This window comes from Megalobrama amblycephala, unplaced genomic scaffold (assembly GCF_018812025.1).
Source record: "Megalobrama amblycephala isolate DHTTF-2021 unplaced genomic scaffold, ASM1881202v1 scaffold199, whole genome shotgun sequence".
Lineage (NCBI taxonomy): Eukaryota > Metazoa > Chordata > Actinopteri > Cypriniformes > Xenocyprididae > Megalobrama > Megalobrama amblycephala.
Genome location: NW_025953336.1, coordinates 845,662 through 867,459, shown reverse-complemented (window position 1 = coordinate 867,459; position 21,798 = coordinate 845,662). Strand labels below are relative to the sequence as shown.

Here is a 21,798-nt window from a genome sequence, read left to right as displayed (position 1 = left end):
GTGTGATCTTCACCCCTTAAAATCACTGATCACCAGATCAAACCTCTCTTCTTCTTTTTTCCTGTACTGAAAATGTTGATGTGAAGATGATGCTAAGAAGCTAGAAGCTTCTAAGGAACCCCAAGCTTGTGCCAAGCTTTGGCCTAGACCTTCTATTCACCAAAAATCCTCTGAATCCAACTGGTTCTCTTTCATCAAGACAATATCAGCAAAGATTCAACAGGAGCCTCCACAAATTGCATCCAGACAGTTTTAATTCAAATTGGAGAGACATACTAATATCAAACTTAGTCTCATTATTTGATACACTGAGTATCCTTACCCCTTTTAAAGAAGGGCCTGTTAAAACTGAACTGATGGTTTGCTCAAGGCTGTTGATCTGCTGAATTTCAAACAATGCTGTAACTTCATGCTTCCTGTACTCTGCTTTAGCTCTCTCTTTCCCTTGGTAAACTGTATGCATGTATGTGTGTGAATGGTAGAGTAGTTAAGTGTTTAGTCTAGTTAATAGTCCCTATTCATGCAGATCCTGACTACATGTTCTGAGTAGTACTGTACAATAAGATTGTTATTTCCTATAACCTGGAAATGAACATTTATTTGAATTAATAAACAATTAACACTGTGTGTTCATTGGACAATAGGTTAATTGGTTGTAATATTAATTTTATTACATTAAGTTAATTTTATTAACTGATCCAAATATTTATAATTTATAAGACGTCACACCAGTTTGTTCTTTGATTTCACTTGAAGTATATCAGGGCTTTAAGTAGGGTGGTGTTGAGTATAGCCAGACTATAGCGATTCTCATTGAACATTTTCTGGAGGTTAGAAAGCTCTGCAAAGATCATCATAATATGTATTCACATTAACATGAGAAATAGTGAGTTCTGGCAAAGCATCTGTTTTCTAAAATGAATGTCCAAACCCTCAAGCTCTTCTGGATCTCTCTAGCATGTAGGCCTCCATCCAGGAAAGCCACTCCAGCCCCAGGCTTGCATGCGCTGCCCGTCTGGATCAAAGGCATCGGCAGCCCTGGAAGCTACTTATTACCCCCCACCCTCACCCCTTTACCTCACCCACATCCCCCCTGCTCAGCCAGCAGTAACCAGCTCACTTTGAAGCCCATTTTTTGCCTATGTAAAAAGTAAAGCACAAGAATAGCAGGGCCTTGAATCGCCACTGGCCACGTCCATTTCACATCCCTGTCACTGTAGAACCTTTGTGTTTCTGAATAGCCCTCCTATTCTATGCACCTTTTTTCTTTTTCTGAACTTCTAAGAATGTATGCTTTGACTGAGCACTCAGTAGCTTTAGCTAAGTGAGATGTGTTGAGTAACTTTGCTCTTTTGAAATCCTTTTTGCATTTTTTCTCTTCGGCTGTAGTGTTAGTTCTTTCTTTCTTTCTTTCTTTCTTTCTTTCTTTCTTTCTTTCTTTCTTTCTTTCTTTCTTTCTTTCTTTCTTTCTTTCTTTCTTTTCTCCCATTACAACATCTTCAGAGAATTGCTGTAAAGTATATTTTATCCCAAGCTAGATATATGAGGAAATGCATAGGAACTCAAATGAAACTTCTGTCATCATATACTTACTATCATGTTGTGTTTGATGAATGTTCATGCTGCTCTTTTTTCATACATTGAGACTGAGTGGGTACAGATTCTGTTGAGTTTTTAAAATGACAAAAAAGCACCATAAAAATATTACAAAAATGCTCCAAATGACTTTTTATTTAACTTATTATTGTACTATAGTTTAGAGCATGGAAAAGAATAGCATGAACATTCTTCGGAATATACCTGTTCACTGAAGAAAGAAAATCAAATGGGTTTGAACTACATGATGACAGGGGTGAACTATTCCTGTAATAATATTCCCTGTTATATTGGGATTGGTAACACCTTATTTCAGTGGTCCACTTTAGACATTCTACTAACTGTAAGTAACTTTGCAACTACATGCCAACTAACTCATTAGAGTATCAGTAGACTGTCTGCTTAATATCTTTTAACGCTTTATTTTGATGCACTCCGACAAACATTCTACTGACTATAAGTAACTTTGCAATTACGTAAAATTGTTCTACTAAGAAAAACATACCATTTCATTCATTATGGCCAACTTTTATTCAACAAGTGCTTGAAATATTAAAGCTCCAACATTTATTTATTATTTCAATTAACTGGTTGACATTTTTCCAACATTTCATGAACTGGTTGCAGCATGAGTTTAGAGCAGCTGGGCATGACATAAGCACACCAAAGATGGCAGATGTTAGATTGCCTCTTACAGCACTAACACTTCATTTAAGTCAGAGAAAGAAATATAACAAAGTCCAAATAATGGCAGAATATTCAAGCGGCACAGTGCCTCTGAGGGCTTCCAGGGACCCTGCAGCAGCAGGCCTCACACCATGCTATAATGATCTCATCTGTATGCAGTGCCTTCCTCAAATCTGTGTCATCACAAGCCTTATTTCCCAGCAGGTTTAGAGCTTCTACACATTATCTCTTTTCATTTATGTCACTCTCTCTTTCTCATTCACTGCTTCTCTCTCTTTCTCTTACAAATAGTTTGTAAAGTGTTCCTTGGCCCCTTGAAATGTAACAGCATGTGATGTCCAGTGGGAAAAGAGTTACACCTCATTTTAAGGATTGCTGAGCAGGAGATCACCTGTTACAGAGGCTCAGTGAGAATACTGTTTGAAATGAATTGCTTGTATGTGTCTCACTTTAACAGGTTGTCTATATGTTGTCACAAAGTCTGAATGTGATGCGTGATTCTTGTTCCAAATAATTATATGTGTTAAACTGTTTATGAGTTGGTTATTTGATAAAAGTGCTTTATAATCTTACAACTGAATTTAACGTTACAAATGAAACCTAAACAAAACCTAAATAATTTTAAACACGGCTAAACCTTCTTAAACAGTGTATAAATGTGCAATGTGCTAAGATGTCTTTCAAACTTTTAAACTTTAAAGGCAACAGCGACATTGAGCGTTATCAAATGGCTAATAAGAAAATCCCGTTCAAATATACCCGGCCGGTCGAAGATTGGCTACATGAGAAAGGTAACCCTCACAAGACCCTCAGTGTTTTTTTTTTTTTTTTTCGTTGATTTTAATTTGCGTTCATATGCTCCTTGTCATGCCGTTTCGTTATATTTTTGTCCAACCAGGTCTGATCAGTCTTTGCTTAGCCTTTTGCCACTAATTAACCTAAAATGTTCATAATTTACTTCCCTTCCCATTATGTAATATTTTCATTGAGTATTTTTTATTTTTTATTTTTTTTATGTGAATTGTGATCCTCTTTTGTTATTTCCATCAGATCATTGACCAGTTAAAGGGACTGGTAACCAAGAATAACACTGCATAAGTTCATAGTTCCTAGACTCCAACTAAACTAGAACTCAATACAAGTCATGATCTTAGTTTTTTTTTTTTTACTTTTCATTGGAATGATCTTCCATAGCTCTAGTGGTAGTGTTTGAATAGGCCAAAAACCCAACCCTTAATGCAGTACGTTTCTTAAGACAACTAATTGGCGCTGAAATAATAGTGAAACGCCACTTTGCTGACTCAAGTGCTAACACAGTTTTATGTTTGAAGCCGGTGATGAAATCGACCGACACCTCTTCACAGTTTCATTCAAAAACAGGATGAAAGGGCAGGGTGACCATTTATCAAATTTACCATTAAAGTCCTCTGGATTATTAAATGCGTTTAAAGGTCATTGCCTAAACTACATAAGATTATTATAAAGTCCCTTTAACACTGTCTAAAGCCACTTTGAAATCCCATTAGTGGTTCTACATGCATGAATCAACATGATATTCCTTTGAAATGTATGAGATGAGCTTTCTTCCTTTGCCCACTGTAATATAGAATTGTAAATGTGTAATAGCTTTAATTGGCCTGCATTTCTATTTCTAACCATATGAAAAGCCATTTGGAATTTGCCCCAAAACATTTGCATGAGAAGCAACTCACAGTGAAGACAATAAAGAACTGCTGTAAAAAAAAAAAAAAAAAAAAAATGCTAATTTTTATTTTTAATGCAATGCTTGGATTTTAAAGCTCAAGTGTTAACAATAAAGTTAATCAATTAGCTAAATATAAAAATACAATAAGTGACATAAACCATCCTAACTGTGTCTTCCTTCACTGGTCTTCCCCTCAGGTCGTCAGCTGACCATTTTTAACACCCAAGCCACCATCTCAATAGGCGGTAATGACCGCAAGCGGCCATATCAAGGCCAGCTCTCTGGTCTCTATTATAATGGCCTGAAGGTTCTCAACATGGCAGCTGAAGGTCATGTTAACATCAAGATAAATGGCAGTGTGAGACTGGTAGGCGATGTACCTACCAGCAGAAGCCCCTCACGCACCACCACCTCCATGCCCCCGGAGATGTCCACCACCTTCATTGAGACCACCACCACACTGTCAACCACCACTACCCGCAAGCAGCGCTCACCACCCACCATTCAGGTAGGAATCAGGATTGTTAGATTTTCTCCATTTATTCTCCTTGAACTAGGGCTGTAGCTTGAGTTCACGGAGCCTGTGGACAATATTATAGAACTAGCCAAATACACAATTTTTTTTGTGCATTTATGTCTCCATGTATCCACTTGATGTCACATGCCACAACTTGGTACCATAAATTCTTAGACTTAAGAAATGAGGAGACCTCAGTTCTCGTGCCTAAACCTTTAACTACTGTCCTCTTAGTATTAAAGGCGAAGTATATAAGATATTTTTATGTTAAAATGCATTCTCTTAACCAAGTTTATTGTTCATTGACCACTATTAATTTTGCATTCATGGTTTATCTTCGCCAAAAGTGTAAACATTGAGCCCCCCCCCCCCCCCCCCCCCCCCACCCATTTAAACATTGAGAATACATGCATTACATGGGAAAAGAAATTTAGCTTCAGCTGCAGGAGTGCAAGACAAATTTTGCTGCATTTAGACCTTCAAAGATTAAACAGGTCATGAACATTTTTTTCATGAACATTTTTTTTTTTTTTTTCATTTTTGCAGCCCAGCTGAGGGGAAGATTATTAGTGAATAACATCTTAAATGTTGGTATGATCCTTACACAAAGCTATCATTTTGTTTTAGAAAATACTGAATCTATGTTTGATCATTGTATGCAACTTTTTGTCCGTTTTGGAGCTTGCCGTTATAAATCACCCATCCAGTTTTGGAAAAGAGTTCAGTTCTACCTAATATCTCATTTTATGTTTCTTAGAAGAAAAAAAAATAAGGGGTTGGAACGATATAATGGTGAGTGTCTGATGACAATCTTCCCTAGGGGTGATCATAGCATCTCTGTCTGTATGTGCTGTTCAGATGCCTTGTGCATTCTGTTGACTACCAGAATGATTTCTTTAACACATTCTGACGTGAGGCCAATGAATGTCTGATTGTGCTGACCATTTTATTGATGCTAGAGGAAAAATTGAAGCAGCAGTCTTCGTATTAAAGCCATAACTCTCCCTAGGGCATCGCTCAGCGACAGGCAAAGAAGACTTATTCTCTCCTCACCCTTAAACAGATCAACCAGAATAAACCTCTCATAGCGCTGATAACCTCTGGCAACCCACCCATTGATAAGAGCCTTCAAACTCACATCAGCGAGCGCCGACTGCAGCGTGACTTCATCAGTACGGTGGCAACCACATTTTTTGTGGATTCCATGTTCTCTCTTGATAAGTACTCCAGTTTCCCCCACAATCCCTTCAAACTCGGGTTAGGTGAACATGCAGTAGGTGTGAGTGAGAGTGTGAATTTGTGTGCCTGTCTGTGTGTTTTAGCCCTGCAATGTACTGGCCACCTGTCCAGGGTGTTTTCCTGCTTTTGGCCAGAGATGCTGGGATAGGATCCAACACTCCCACGACCCTACATAGCAGAAGCAATATAGAGAATCAATGAATGGATGGATATTAATACAGTCTGTACTTTCACCATGTAAGGCATGCTCCTGAATTAACATCCTTGTTACTCCTGGAATGGGGTATCTATAAGACACTCTCACATTAATAGCAAAATTACAGATCCGGGTTTCAGCCACAAACATCCTTAATACTGTATAGTAAGTCAAAATACATCTAGAACAATGTTCTCTCTCCAGCAAGATCTCCATTTTGAGTGTGTTGTAAGTATATATATATATATTTTTAAGAATAGCTCTCCCAGGTCAATTTTCAGGGTCTCAGGCAGTTTGATTCATGCTGTGCCCACAAATTAATTTTCCATAGGTCTCACTTTTAGTACTCCCTTGCTGCCTGTCAGCATAGACAGCAAAAGAAGTACCTGTAGAAGCTGACAGGTTTTCCATCCCCTGTGGGTCCCAGGCTGTGATTGATGTTGGGTTGTTCTGAGTGGTTTGGGGTCCAGCGCCTGCACTATTTTAGCACAGCCCTTTGACTCCCCACCCTTGCAGGCCACCCCAGGGTCCTGAGAAGTAAGAGGTGTGCGATCATATTTTATCCATAGACGGAGTAAGCTGATCCAGGCAGGGGCAGTAGAGCAATCTCACACTTAATTAATGATGGGACTCCTGAGACAGTAGTTGCCTCACACTTGATCTCTGGTAGAGGAGGGGGACTCTAGTGAGGGTGTGCATCCATTCGTCTCCAGCGAGGGCTGTTCACTGTGCCCCGGGCTGCTGTCTGTTCAATGATGCTTCTACACACTAGGGAACAACAGAAACAAGAGGCATTATAGCAGTGCTGACATAACTGAAGAGCACACTGAGCAGATACACACACAACCAGACATTGTCTAGTAGTGGTAGCTGTTTTTTCAGAGTAGGTGCAATCAGCGCCCTTGACGGAGCCATAATAGGAGCATCAATATGAATAGCTGCAAGCAGTTGTGCAGCATACTCTGTTTTTGTAGAAGTAGTTAGGTTTTAAGCATTTTACTCAACCTGGATGTCTCAGGGACACACTTACCTGAAAGTAGAGGGCACATTCCCTCTGTTAGCTCTACTTCATCATGGTTCTTGTCCTGCAAATCTAGTGCATTAGCTCACTTGTGACACATGACCCCTTGTCAGGAGTGAACATCAATGCTGCTTTGGTACTGAGGTGTGAGTTTTTTTTTTCGGCACCCATGTTAACAGATGAGAGCATTCACACCGCCCGCAGAGGCTGCGCGGCAGCGCGTAGCAGGAGCAGAGCAGAAGCAGCAGTGCCGCGGTCGTTTCGGCGCTGGGTCTTTTTTTGCTGCGCTGCTAACGCACAATTGAAGTGAAAGACCTTTGATGGACAAAATAAATATGATTTCACACAAAAAGTGCTCAAAATGCACAGAGTAATCATATCTAGTCTGTTTTAACAAGAATTGCAGCATATCAGGAAAGAAAATTAATATTAAAAAATATTTATAGAAGATTTACTCATTTAAACTTTTTTTTATTATTCAGTTTGGGTTAAAGTATGGTGTATTAAAAAACAAAAAATCTAAAGTAAACTAGCCAGAAAATATGAGATATAAACATTATTTTAGTTATTACACAGATAGCTATATAGGCTCTAGCATACCCAAATCAAACCCGAGTTTGCTGGCTTTTTCGCTGAGTTTGCTGTCTTGTAGACGTGCACGCAGCAGATGATGTAAAACACAAAGCTTACCTCATTCGTGTGCAGTAATGGATAACACAAGGCTTTTATTTATTTATTTTTATTTATTTTACGTTTATTTGCGAGTGTTGTACACTTCCCCATGTTAACAAACTTTCAAAACTAACAAGTTTATAAATGTCCAACTTATAAAAACAAATTTATAGCTGTCTTTGTAAAGAAATGCTCACTTTATATGCAGCTTGGAGCCGCTGCTGTGACGCTGTACAAACGCTTCCAGTGTGAATACTCGCGCATCTCTGCAGCTGCAGTTCACGCTCATGTGCCGCTGACACTTGCGGTGTGAAATCACCGTGAGGGCACATACTGTATAGACTAGAGAAAGCTCTGATGGAGCATTTGATGGATAGTAAAGAGCAAGATCCATCTTTGGGATGTGGAAACAGGGAGTACAGTGAATTGGATTGCTGAAAGCTCTACTGAACCTGCTTCTCTGAGATCCTCATCCATCAATGGATGTCTATGTCTGAGTTTGTTAAAGCAAAAGTTGCAAACATCAGAAAGCCACACCTTGTGTTTTGTTATCTTTGTAGCACACTGTTCTCATTGAAATCAGTGGATTTGTGGGATTCTATGACACAGCGTAATCTCTGGCATGTAGGCACCCTTGATCATTGCAATCGGACACCTGCAGACAGTTATGAAACACATGATGGTCTTTATCTGGTGTTGCATTATGCCAGATTCCAGCTCTAAGCATTCAATTTGTTTAGCTGTTTACGTCACCTATCATCATCCGCCTCCAAAGTGAATGACTAATTCCAGTGATTTCAGCTACATGCTGTTTTAACGATGTGTGAGTCACGGCTAAACCTGCAAGCCTCACCAGCATTAGATGCGTTAGATGACTACTCCATCACCACTGCATCAAATACATGCCTGTTGAGGATGTAGTCATTATCTGATTGTGCAAGTCTTGCACTTACAGGAGAGTAGCACTGGGAATTTTCATTTTCAGAATGGAAGACTGCGACTTACACTTAATTACTATAGTTAATGTAGCTGGCTGGATACGGCCTGATTGTTTGCTGTTTAAGTGTGGGCGAGAAAAGGGAAAGAAAGAAAGATGGAAAAAAGCAAAAGAGAGGCAAATTGTTGAGTATATAATGATGAAGGAGATGGAAAAAAGAGGAAAATAATGTGAAAATAGAAACAAAGCATACTCACACACTCTCTCACAGATGTATTTTGGGGTTGTCCAGTGTCAAGCCAGTGGCTCAGCTATTTTTCTAAATAGTGTAGCTTTTTCTGTAACAAGCTTTGTTCCAGCTCTGCCATGAGCTAATTCAAACATGCTTGCCTAAACAATCCACTCTGTATCTTTTTAAAGTCAGAGAATCTGTTTAAATTCTAGTGAATCCATTGGGACGGTTCATGTAAAACGAACAGATTTTTAAAAATGGTTCAGCAAATTGAGCTCTTGTATGGCATTGTTTTTTTTTTTTGGAATATTTTATTAAATGGTATCATCTACAATCATGTTAACTCATATTGAATTTAATGTAATAATATTGTTGGATAATTATGTATTTTAAAAGATATTGTTCCTGTAATTTCAACTTCAACTTTTATTTATTTATATAGCACATTTATATATAGCACAATGTGGTTGCCCAAAGTGCTTCACAGTAATAATTAAAACATATAAAAAGATTTCTCATGCCTAGCAAATGAAGGCATGGCTATACACTCTTAGACACACACCCTCACATAACTATACAGTCAGATCAGTATAGAAGAAAATGAAAAAGAGAAAAAAGTTCTATGTAGTTAAAAACTTCAGTGTAGTTAGCTAATATTTTAGTAGCTAATAGTGAAGCTACATACTTTTTAAAACAATTGTTTACTGTTGTTTAATTATAAATCTGTGACTTAACACACATTTTAGTTTTTTCAGAATTAGTCTTTTGTTTGACACTCAATATTGACTCCCATCATCAAATGGGATCATCAAGCCCCACAAAATGCTGAATCGGAATTTGAATAGGAATGACAGGCATATTTGTATCCCCGCCCACAGACAGTCGAATTGACAGTTATTGTAAGGGTAGGTTTATCACATTGTATTGTATTATGTCTACTCTTTAAACAGCATTATGGTAAAAATGGAACACTATGGCTTTCTTACCTGTAAGCAATGGCATTTTGCTTCCGAAGGGTTGGGCGGAACTGACAGAACGGCAGTTTCTTTTCGTTTTTTTTCCCCTCCGTTTGGCCTAAAACACTGTTTTTGTGGTCATCCAGTTTGAAATGTTAACTACAAACACAGAGGTTTTTCAGATTATCCTTTGCGGTGTTCTCTCCATATTTCTTTGCAGCCTTTAGCCAGTGCCTACAACGCACTGGATCCTTCACTAGAAACTGAGAATAACTCACTCCTGCTAAACGTTTACTCTTTGAATTCTTGTACAAGGGAACAATACAAGTCAATCACATTTTGACTAAAATTTTGCGAAGAAGTATTATATTTTATGCAATATAATATACATACTGTATGTTTTCAGTGGTGTATAAAACCCTACACATAATGAACCATTACGTTTTTATTACCTTAGAATGAGCCATTTCTATCTACATACACCGCCATTTTGTGCCGGCATGTTTCATCACTATGTTGGTCTTCTTCTTCGATGGTGTTTTTAAAAGCAGCTTACATTGTCACTACGTTGAATACATGTGAAGACGAAGTAATAGTAGTAGTAATCATCTGGCTTATTAGAAGCAGAGGCCGTTCTTTGTTAGAAGTAAGAAGAAACCTCATTGCTTGACTGGCTACACTCTGCTGTCTCAGATGACTACATCTTTGTCCTGTGTTGGCCACCGTAGCTTCTCTATGTACTTCGAAAGGAAGGGGTGAGCGGTGGACTGAGCAATTCACAACCTCACCGCTAAATGCCACTAAAATGTACACACTGCACCTTTAAGTTTTGCCGCAAAATTCATCACCGATTCTACAGTCTTTGTCAGCCTCAAAACTTCAAACTTCAAACAGGGAGACTCCACATCCATTCATCCACCGTGATTGGCTTCCCAAAAAAAACTACGATGAGACAACAAATCTAAGAATCTGGGAAATCCCTCTCAAGCAAGGACCACAAGGGGAATCCCCATTCAAAGACACCAACAACACATGCAAGTAATGCCTCTTTGATGAACTGGTGCATTGATATAAAATTTAATAACCCTGCGTAAGAAACAATAGAAGGGTTAGATTAATGATTGATGGCTCATTCAGGTCAGGTTTTACAAAGTGCATACATTGCTAACTTGGGATTTCATCTTTTCAATCTCTTAAAACACATTCTTTTCTCACTTTCTTTCTTTCTGCAACTCATATGAATGTGTGTGTGCATGTATTTGTGTTAGATCTTAGTTTTATGTGTTAGAACAAAACTGGATAATTAATTTGCTCGGTCGTAAAATAAGTGACTTATTCCCTATAAATTACTTAATAATTCCCTTTGAGCTAAATTGACCTGTTTCCCTTACATCACTATGCTTTTTGAAGAGCTGCAGTATGTACATGGCCAAAGAATACTGAGTTGTAAACTGTGAATTGGCATAAATTATGCTAAGATTATAGCTGGTACTTTACACAGGTACATTAGATCAGTTTAATGGCCCATGAATTTGCCTGCATGATGAAACCCTATAGTGGGGGTTTCACAGACAACTTCCACTTCAGAGCATTCTCATTCCTCTGTGATTCTTGTGCCATTTTATGATCTCAGGATGTAGCTGGTTCATAGGAACTCATTCCCACTACAAAACCCGTTTGTTGTCCCTGAAGCCAGAACCTCACTGCTCTATGCCTCTGCAGTGGCTGCCTGCAGATAGGCTCAGTGCGCGTGTACATTAGTATCATGTAAAGGTCAGCAGCAACAAGGTACTTGTTTGCGTGGCAATTTCACTTCACTCTCCTTTCCTCATGCTGCACACAGAGAGATCTATCATGGTGCCTTGTGGTGGCTTGGTGGTCCCAATTATGTGAAGGTGGCAGATTGTTGGGGGGGCTTCTAGGGTGAAGGGCTCATTAGAAACAAGCATGCATGCAGGTGATGTAGGTGAACATGTGGCCTAGTGAAGCTGCAATCCCCTGCTCTGCATGAGTGTACACAACCGCTTCAATCTATCTCAGCTCCCCTGACACATTAATGACATTAATGAAAGATGTTACAAAAACAAATACTGACCCACAACACGAAGTCCAGTATAACAGTTTGTGTATAATGTATTGTGGAAGCTACTTTGATACTGTAGTTTTTCAAACTTTTAATTAAAGTTGTTAACTGTCAAGCTACCCTTTTATAAATGTAATCTAAACTAGAATCTACTAATAAAAAGTATAATTTGAACCTGGTCGTTCACATCTCCGAGTTGAAAAAAATCTCAAGAAATGGGCATGTAAAGCTGTGGAAAAGTGGGAGAGTAGAAGGTGGGAAAAAGGGAGACAACAACCAATAAAACACAGACCTACAACACACTCATTACACAGACATGAATATTAAAATATGACCACGGAGAAAAAACACAAACAGTTTTAAAAATATAACCCTATATGACAAGAAAAACCCCCAAGAACAAGGGAGAAACACATTTGAAAGTTATGAATCATATTTTCATTTAATTTACAAGCACTACAGTCAAAGGGCACGTGTCAGTTTAAAACAGAAAGAATAAAGGCATAGTTACTTTTGTCCGTTGTTCTTTGAAATTTGAATCATTGTCTTCTGTGTATCAGAATAATTCCAAATGTCATTGCGTTCATGATCAGACGTACGGCTGTATCAATGTCCTTATTTGCACATTTATTTCAGTTGAAGAATATGTGATTAAATATATGCCTATACATGGTACAGGTTCATGTTTAGAGCACTAGAGTATGTGAAATATGTCCATAAAAACTTACTCCAGTCCAGTGTTGGGGAAAGTTACTTTTAAAAGTAATGCATTACAATATTGCGTTACTCCCTAAAAAAGTAACTAAATGCGTTACTTCTTTACTTTTTATGAAAAGTAATGCGTTATATTACTTTTGCGTTACTTTTTCTCACCGGGGCTGGGCTTGCTTGTTTGTTTTTTAATAACAACAAAAAAAGTTATATTTTTTGGCAAAAAGGCCCTTTCACACCAAAAGTGAAATGAATAAGCCTCAGGCTGAAGGAAATGCATATTTACACCTGTACAGTAGAGGGCGCAGCTCAAACAAACCTTTCAGCTGTGCTGCCATTCTGGATTAAAGAAGAATAGATACAGGAGAAGGAAGTTCTAGTTCTTATTTCTAAATCTAATCTAAAGTATTTTTGCTTATTAATTGGTTGAATTAGGTATATTGAAGGTCAGCAGTAAAGACATTGGTTAATAATTTAGATTAAATACATAAAGTATATTTGTGTAATTTAATATAGTTTATTATTACAGGTTTGCAGAAATTCTGAGATTGCATTTCACTGTTTTTATTCATTTTGAGGAATACTGAATGTTTTCGTGCAACTGAGATGAGTAAATGCATGTTCACATTTAGTCTAAAACTACAATAACCATCATGCTTACACAGCGCACACAACATCCTCTGCACTTTGTTTCTCTCAATATGGGGACAGGAGATCTGTCAGTCATTAACTGTGAAAAGTAACTTGCGTTACTTATTTGAAAAAGTAACTTAGATATTTTGTTGTAAATTGAAAAAGTAATGCGTTACTTTACTAGTTACTTGAAAAAGTAATCTGATTACGTAACTCAAGTTACTTGTAATGCGTTACCCCCCAACACTGCTCCAGTCTGCATATGATTTTTGATCCGCGTCATGAGCATTGTTAAACTCATCTCGGCGTTCCTCACAGAAACCGTTCTCATGCACGCTCCGCATGTTGTTACATGTTGTTTGAATTCTCTGCTGTAATGCGATCTAATACAGCAGAGTGAAAGAGTTAAAAGAGTTCATTCTCATGAATAAATGCAGAGAAGCACTTAGAACTGGAGGACGTAGAATCGTGCCTCTCCAGCTCCAGCAGCCAATCACACGCTCCGGAGGCACACTTCTACATCAGATTCCATGATTTCCGTAGATTCTGCTTCAACAAATGCTTTTCAACCCGGAAGAATGAAATTGCTCAGAAAAATTAAAAAAAAAAACACATTTCCACTTGATGTGTTGATTAAATTAATGTTTAAATTTAGTGTTTTCAGTGATGTGCAGCCTCCACATATCTGTTCACATCTCAGAAATGTGTTTTGGGGGTTTCATGACCCTTTAATATTTATTTATAAAGCTGTTCCTGAGCAGTACAACCCAAAAGTTTGCTTGTGGACAGCTTTCTGGGAGACAGCAGGCTATACAAAGACAACTTACCACTGTGACACGTTTTGCAAGTTGGTTCCTATCGATCAGCTTGATCATCCATATTTTCAGAATCTGTGTGTTTACAAATGCTTTAGAAGGTTTGAAAGCTAAAGCTCGCAATTACGGTTAGGGGCGTTACATTTATGACACACGCTTGAGCTTTTAGGCCAATCACAATGCACTGTGTCAGCTGGCCAATCAGAGCACTCTGAGCTTTTTCGGAAGGATGGGCTTTGTAGAAATCAGTGCGTTTCAGACAGAATGGGAATTTAATGGGCAATAATATACAATATGGGCATTTTTTTTTTACATTTTTTTTATCATTAATATTGACAAGTGTCCGTCAGTTTTAGTATGGGCCTTTTTGTGGCCTCAGTTGGAGTAGATGTGATTGGCAGCCGTGGAAGGATGAATCTCACATTGTGCTCTTTGAAAGCCCCTTTGAGCTCTGACTCCCTGCAAGATCAGTATTCAAATCAGCACTGCTCACATTTAGCCACTCTAGCCAGTGAGACGATGACAGCAAGTATATAAGCAAAGGGTAAACACACTGCCATCTCTTTCTGATGCTGTAATGAACCTCAAGAGTGATTTATTATCTGAACGCAGCTGCTGTCTGGACAATGGTTCGGAAACTTGCGGATGTCAGCTTCAATCAGTTAATGGAAGAGAGAGTTTTTTTCAACTAAAAGAGCATTTACGTTCATGTTTGGATTTACAGGTTGTGTAGGAAGATTAGATTTTGGTTGAAAAATTATGGCTCTAAAAACAAGACTAGCATGGTCTACTTATATGATTTGAAAATTGAAAATTTCATTGATTGGAAAAGAGCATTTCAGACATTCTGCATTTTCTTGTCTTTTGTGTCCCTGAAAAGAAAGTGATATAGGTTTAGAATGATATGAGGTTGAGTAAATAGTAAACTATTCATTTGAAGTCATCTCTACAATGACTTTAGCAGTTGATTTTTTCTGAGTGTTCCACATCTTCTCGTCCTTCTATTTTGTGTCTCAAATCTCAAATTTATTATCTAGAGTTCAGTGTCAGCAGAGAAATCTGTCCAATCTCTTCTTCTGGGATAACGGACTTCTCTATAATCCTTGTGAATCACAATCCTCTGTGTCCTCTGCCCCTCTCGGCCCTTTCTCTGTCCTGTGGGTCTCCGTCCAGACTTCCCTTTGCATCTCTATTACACACAGAGCCACACACAGTAACTGGATGCTTCATTTTTTCCCGTCCTGATCTAGGGCTGTAATTGAAACATCCTGTTGGGCTCGTGTCGCTCTCTAATTTTAGACAGCGGAGTCTCAGCGCGACAAGGGTAGTTTCTGTAGGACTGTTTGTCACCACTTCTCTGATGACCTTGCACACTGCGGCAGGGGAGTGATTAAAGATCAAGGCCAAAGACCATTTCCTTTGCCCTGGAAGATAAATGGCCCTGTTTGAAACTGCCTGCAACGACTTGGAACAATTAGAGTGTGCTGAGGGGATGCAGGCGTGTACTGTGTATGAAAGAAGGTACACAAATACACTTAAAATCAATTTTATTTTTCTTTCACTTTTGCACTCCACTACCTAGGTGGAATTAATGATATCCTGGTCATGTTATTAAACAATGAACATGAGTGCACAAGCATTGCACAACACAGTGTCATTACAATTATTTTACATTTTTGGCAAATTGATATGAAGTTGTACAACTTAATTTATATTTTTTCATGTGTAACAGCATTAGAAAATATTCTGTTTGCCTAAGGGGTAAGAAAATAAGCTACAATATATTTTGCTGTTTTGTTTCTTATGTTTTTATGGAGTGGAATTTCATGAATTCCCCCACCTAGAGTAGTACTATGGAAACTGCAAGTATTATTTTTCTCTGGCTCTTCCATCCAGAAAATAGAAAATAATGTTGACTTTAGAAGACGAATGCATCATGACCACACTCCACAAATATCAATTATTAGATCTTATCCAGGCAAAAAAATATGTTTAGGGTTGAGGAATGAAGAATGAATTCTGCAATGCCCCTGATTTATTTTCATTTATTTACTTTTATCAAGTGCACACTGTTTCGTTGGAACCAGAGAACATTGTTTAGGCTCCTCAAGGATACGATACAATGCTTCATCATGTCTACTATGCAGTGTTATATATTCCAAACTCCTGTAGGACACTCAGTGAAGGTGACATTAGCCAGAACAACAATGCATATCATTCTGATCTTGCTTTTTCTTCTGACCGTCCCAGAAGACAGGTTTGAGCAGAAAGAATTGTGGCAGGCCTTTGACAGGGATACAGCCTGATGCCATTGATTCTTTGTAATACAAGCTTTTCTTGTGTCCGTCTGTCAAAGCCAAGATCTGACATGATAATGCAGATCAGAAGTGACCCGATCGAAACAAGTGCTTCCGGCGCTGAGATCGCTATCTTGTTGAGAATTACAGAGCAGTAGAGTGAGAATGGATATTTGTTTCTGAAAGTTTTCAGATTGTAGAGGTAAAAGTGAACATTTGAAACAGATGCTCTGTAGCCTGAATGAGTCGAGGAAACGAGGCACAAGAGTGTCTGTCTATTCACAATGCTATATCCTCCACCCACTCATCATCCTGGGCTTTGGCTTCTAGTAGACACAGGCATTAAAGAAATAGCTGAATATTGTTGACGCACTGATGACACTGTACTCACCAGGGTGCTCCTATTACAGGCCATTACAGCTATTGACATAACCTCTTTGCCATGGCGTTACACAAACTCTATCACTTCGGCACCGCTCCGAACATTCTAGAACACCTTGAGTCTAGTCCCTCACGACTTCATCAGCTCTGCGAGAGAATGGGGAAATGCATGGAGAATGATTTCCACACAAGAAAGGGAATATTCTGCTCCCAAAATAAGTTTTTGTATGGCATGGAGATTTTGTGACAAAATTGGATTAGCCAGCTGTGAAATCGTTTTTTGTAAAATATGCCAGCTAGGGACTGTAGATTTGATGTTCACTGCGAAAACAGACTCATCATTGTCAAACATGCTGTAAATTCTGTGTAACTCCCTGACACCTTCCCATTTCATTTCCGTTTTGTAAGAATTTTGTTGTAAATGTGAGCAATGCAGATGTTGTCTGGAGGTAGTCTGAACTAAGTTTGCCTCATGCCCATGAAGCGTTCCCTTTACATTTGAATGCAAAACTCTGCAGGTTCACTTTCTTTTGACATTGTCTAATTATTCCAAATGTGCATTAGAACATGTAATGACATTGGGACTATTTATATCTTATGTTATAGTATAATCAATTCAATTCAATTCACATTTATTTGTAGAGCACTTTTCACGATACATATTCGTTTCAAAGCAGCTTTACAGAGAACAACATTACAATTTAAAGAATGCAGTTAGCAAATAATGTAATAATTTAGGCAATTAATTTACAATCACTGTTAGCAGTTTACCTGAAGGTAGAAGCAATGAGCTCCTGGAAAAATGAATTACATATTAAAAATAATTAGGATATATAGAAATTTGGGAATGTGCATGTTGATCCGGATGATTGCGTCTTCTGAAGTCCTCGCAGGAGTTGGCGCCGTCTCTTCATAGGTGTTGGTCATCTGAGGTCTTCTTAAGAGGCTGGATCCAAACTGAAGCTGATGTCCTCTCTAGACGGGTGTCCCGAGGTAAAACAGAAAAGCAAATGGAGAATAATTTGTGTAACTGCTGTTCATAACATTAAGCAAAGACAGTCATATGCAATTGATCTGGTATGAGATGCATTATGTGAATGCTTGGCTAAAGAGATGCGTCTTTAATCTAGATTTAAACTGGGTGAGCGAGTCTGAGCCCCTAACATTATCAGGAAGGCTATTCCAGAGTTTCGGAGCCAAATGTGAAAATGCTCTCCCTCCTTTAGTGCACTTAGATATCCTAGGTACAACCAGAAGTCTAGAGTTTTGTGATCTTAAAGAGCGTGTGTTACAACAGAGACACGGAGGCAGACGTAAAAGCAATACAGGTAGGTTTATTGTTGAAACAGCAGAGCAAATGGTTATGGAGCAGTGAATAAGCAGTTCTTGAAAGATGAAGAGAGTGTGATACTGTCCTTATGATGTGTTTCAGATGCGGATGGAGTTCGGCGTTGGAGGATGATGGTGGAGACACTCACACACACAGGCAGGTAGGCACACGAGGAGAACAGGAGACGAAGGAGATGGAGGAGACGACTGGAACAGGTAAGTATGGCGTTTGGAGTCCTTAAGGTAAGCATACATAGGTTGTAGTGCAAACGAGACCGGACAGTGAGTGTGTGTGAGTGTGGGGTTTAAATGCTGGTGGTGATGATGGTGTTGATGGTCTTCAGGTGGCGGTGATTAGTACGCTGGTGATTGAGTGCGTGGGTAAGGGAGTGAGGTGGAACCTGACGTGTCTGTGACAGTACCCCCCCTCCCACGGCCCGCTCCTGAGGGCCGAGGACCCCGACGTCGTGGTGGTTGTCCTCTAGGGCATGGGGCAGGTCTGTCCGGGTGGTTGGTGTGGAAAGTCTGTAACAGATTAGGATCAAGGATATCATTCTTGGGGACCCATGAGCGTTCCTTGGGGCCGTAGCCTTCCCAATCAACCAGGTATTCCAGTTGACCACCACGGTGCCGGGAATCCAGAATCTTGTGAACTACGTATGCAGTGCCATCATCCAGGATGAGTGGAAGGGGGGGCTCGACGGCTGCCACGTCAGGTTCTGTGGAGGGAAGAACAGAAGGGTGGTGAGGCTTTAGTAGTGATACGTGGAATGTGGGATGAATTCTACTGTACTGTGCTTGAAGTTGGAGACGGTAAGTGACGGGGTTGATCTGTCGGACGATGGTGAACGGGCCAATGAAGCGGGGACTCAGCTTCTTGCAGGGCAGAAGCATCCTGATGTCCCTGGTGGACAGCCAGACCTTCTGCCCCGGTTGGTAGACTGGAGCGTCGGAGCGCCGAAGGTCAGCTGTCATTTTGCGTCTGCGCAGGGCTCTCTGCAGTTGGTGGTGAGCCGAGTCCCAAACCCTCTCGCTCTCCCGGAACCAGTAGTCGACTGCTGGAACGTTGGAGGGTTACCCATCAGACTCGGGGAGATCAGTGACAAAGTCCACTCCCAGGTGTGACCAGGGTCTCTCAGGAACGGGCAGAGGATTGAGCTTGCCGGTGGGAAGATGGCGTGGGCTCTTGGAGATGGCGCACTCCCTGCAGCCCTGCACGTACCTTCTGACGTCGTTGGCCATGTTGGGCCACCAGAAGCGTTGTTTGAGCAACGAGAGGGTCTCATTGACCCCCGGGTGGCCAGTGCCAAGTAAAGAGTGAGCATTGTGCAGAAGTGGAGTGCGTCGTGCCCGTGTGACGTATTGCAAGCCTTGGGGGCAACCCGGCGGAGTGCGTGAGGAGGCATTGGAGGAGGGTATGGTTTCTTCAGACCACTGGATGGGGCTTACGAAGACTGACTCTGGGAGAATGGTATCTGGGGTTTCAGGCTTTTCGTCTGGGGCATGGAGACGAGACAGGGCATCAGCTTTCGTGTTCTTTGAACCAGGGCGGTAGGATATGGAGAAATTGAATCTTGAGAAGAACATGGCCCAGCGAGCTTGGCGAGGGTTGAGTCTCTTGGCAGCCTTTAGATACTCAAGGTTCTTATGATCAGTGAGAACTTGGAATGGGTGGTTAGCCCCCTCCAACCAATGCCTCCACTCTTCAAGGGCAAGCTTGACGGCCAGGAGTTCGCGGTCACCGATGTCGTAGTTGACCTCCGCCGGGTTGAGCTTGCGGGAGAAGAAGGCACATGGATGGAATCTACTTGGTGTCCCCTGCTGCTGAGAGAGGACCGCTCCCACTCCGGTGGTGGAGGCGTCCACTTCCACGACGAAAGGTAGGTCAGGGTTAGGGTGGACGAGGAGGGAGTATTCGTAGTGGCCGGTGGGCGTGACGAAGGCGGTCTTCCACTCGTCCCCCTCACGTATCCGGATGAGGTTATACGCGCTGCGGAGGTCCAACTTGGTGAACACAGTGGCACCGCGGAGATGTTCCAGGGCCGCTGGGACGAGGGGAAGTGGGTAGCGGAACTTGACTGTGATTTTGTTCAGGGCACGGTAATCTATGCAGGGCCGCAAGCCTCCGTCCTTCTTAGCCACAAAAAAGAAACTTGAAGCAGCAGGGGAAGTAGATGGGCGGATGTAACCTTGACTAAGGGCCTCTTTGATGTATTCCTCCATGGCCTTCTCCTCCGGTAATGACAGGGGGTAGATGCGTCCCCTGGGCACTGGCTCACCCGGTAACAGATCGATGGCACAGTCCCATGGCCGGTGTGGAGGTAGCTTGGAGGCGCGTTGCGGGCAGAAGACGTCACTGAAGGGGCCGTAGTCCGGGGGAACATCCACGGAGCGCTTCTCTACAGGGCTTTCGATGGACGTGGCATTGATGGAGAGAGTCTTGGAGAGTGGAGAGTTCGGAACAGGAAGTACCGGGAAGCAGTCGAGGAAGCAGTGGTCGCCCCACTTCAGGACTTCGCCCGTGCGCCAGGAGATGGTGGGATTGTGTTGCTCAAGCCAGGGGCGCCCTAGAACCACGTCAGCGGTGGACTCCTCCAGAACCAGCAGATGAATGTCTTCAGTATGAAGAATTCCCACACGAAGTTGAAGTGGTCCCACACAGTGACGGATGGTCTTACGGCTCAGGGGTTTGCCCGTGATGGAGTGGATTTGATAGTTAGTCGGAGACAGGGAGGTCTTGAGCTTGAGTTGTCGACAGAGGGCGCCGGAGATGAAGTTTCCTGCTGACCCTGAGTCGAGGAGCGCCACCACTGGAACAGAGGCATTTGCAGCAGTAAGGTTTACAATAGTAGTGAGTGGTTTCATTTTCTGAATGGAGGGAATTATCGCACTCACCACGGGCCGAGGAGGACGGATTGGGCATGCGGAGATGACATGCCCCGGAGATCCACAATACAGGCATAAATTCAGGGTCAGCCTTCTCTGTCTTTCCGTTGTTGTGAGACGTGAATGGTCAACTTGCATAGGCTCGCTGGCTGGTTCTGGAGAGCTGACGGGTTCGGACCGACGGAGGAGGATGTTGGAGAGTGACTGGCCCTGGTGCTCGAGGAGACACGACTGCATACGAGAACCCACGCGGATGGCGAGTTGGATGAAGCGTTCGAGTCCTATGGAGTCCTCGTATGCAGCGAGATGCAGCCGCACATTAGGCTCCAGTCCTTGACGAAAGGTGGTGATGAGGGCTTGTTCATTCCATCCGCTGGTGGCGGCTAGCGTTCTAAACTGCAAGGCATATTCGTTGACAGAGTTATTTCCTTGTTTTAGATTATAAAGTTTCTCACCAGTCGATGAATCCGAGAGAGGTTTTCCGAAGACCTCACGGAAGTGAGAGACGAATGCCAGATATGATTTCACCACAGAGCCTTTCTGAGTCCACAGCGAATCAGCCCATTGGAGGGCCTTACCTTGCAGTTGTGAGATGAACGCGATTTTAGCCGTGTCGGTAGGGTAGAGGTGCGGCTGCATCTCCAGGACCAGTTCGCATTGGAGAAGAAATCCGCTGCATTCCTCTGCCGATCCTGAGTAGGGCGCCGGTTTGGCCATGGGACTGGCGGTGAACGCTGGTGAAGGAGCGGTGACGGTGGGTGCGGAAGCTGCAGCGTTGATGGAAGACGGTGAGGGTGGTTGTGGGGTGAGTGTGCTCGGCGCAATGCGTCCATGAGCTCTTGAAAAGGGTCGTTGGTGCTCATGCTGTTGACTGTTGGTATGGTCCGGTCTTCTGTTACAACAGA

At 41.4% G+C, this 21,798-nt stretch overlaps 1 protein-coding gene across 21 annotated transcripts in view; it reads left to right on the top strand.

Annotated features, from left to right (window-relative positions):
• Nucleotides 1-21,798, top strand: part of LOC125260924 (neurexin-3b) — a 494,859-nt gene that overhangs the window by 448,219 nt on the left and 24,842 nt on the right. For 17 of the 21 annotated variants that reach the window (XR_007183157.1, XR_007183156.1, XR_007183155.1 and 14 more), the window contains 2 exons: nucleotides 2,985-3,074; nucleotides 4,186-4,496. Coding sequence is in view for 17 of the 21 variants with exons in the window: in XM_048179441.1 (XP_048035398.1) it covers nucleotides 2,985-3,074; nucleotides 4,186-4,496 (401 nt within the window). In the remaining 4 variants the exon portion in view is untranslated. The remainder of the gene's footprint in view (nucleotides 1-2,984; nucleotides 3,075-4,185; nucleotides 4,497-21,798) is intronic. The other 4 variants (XM_048179444.1, XM_048179440.1, XM_048179439.1 and 1 more) reach the window with 1 other exon arrangement.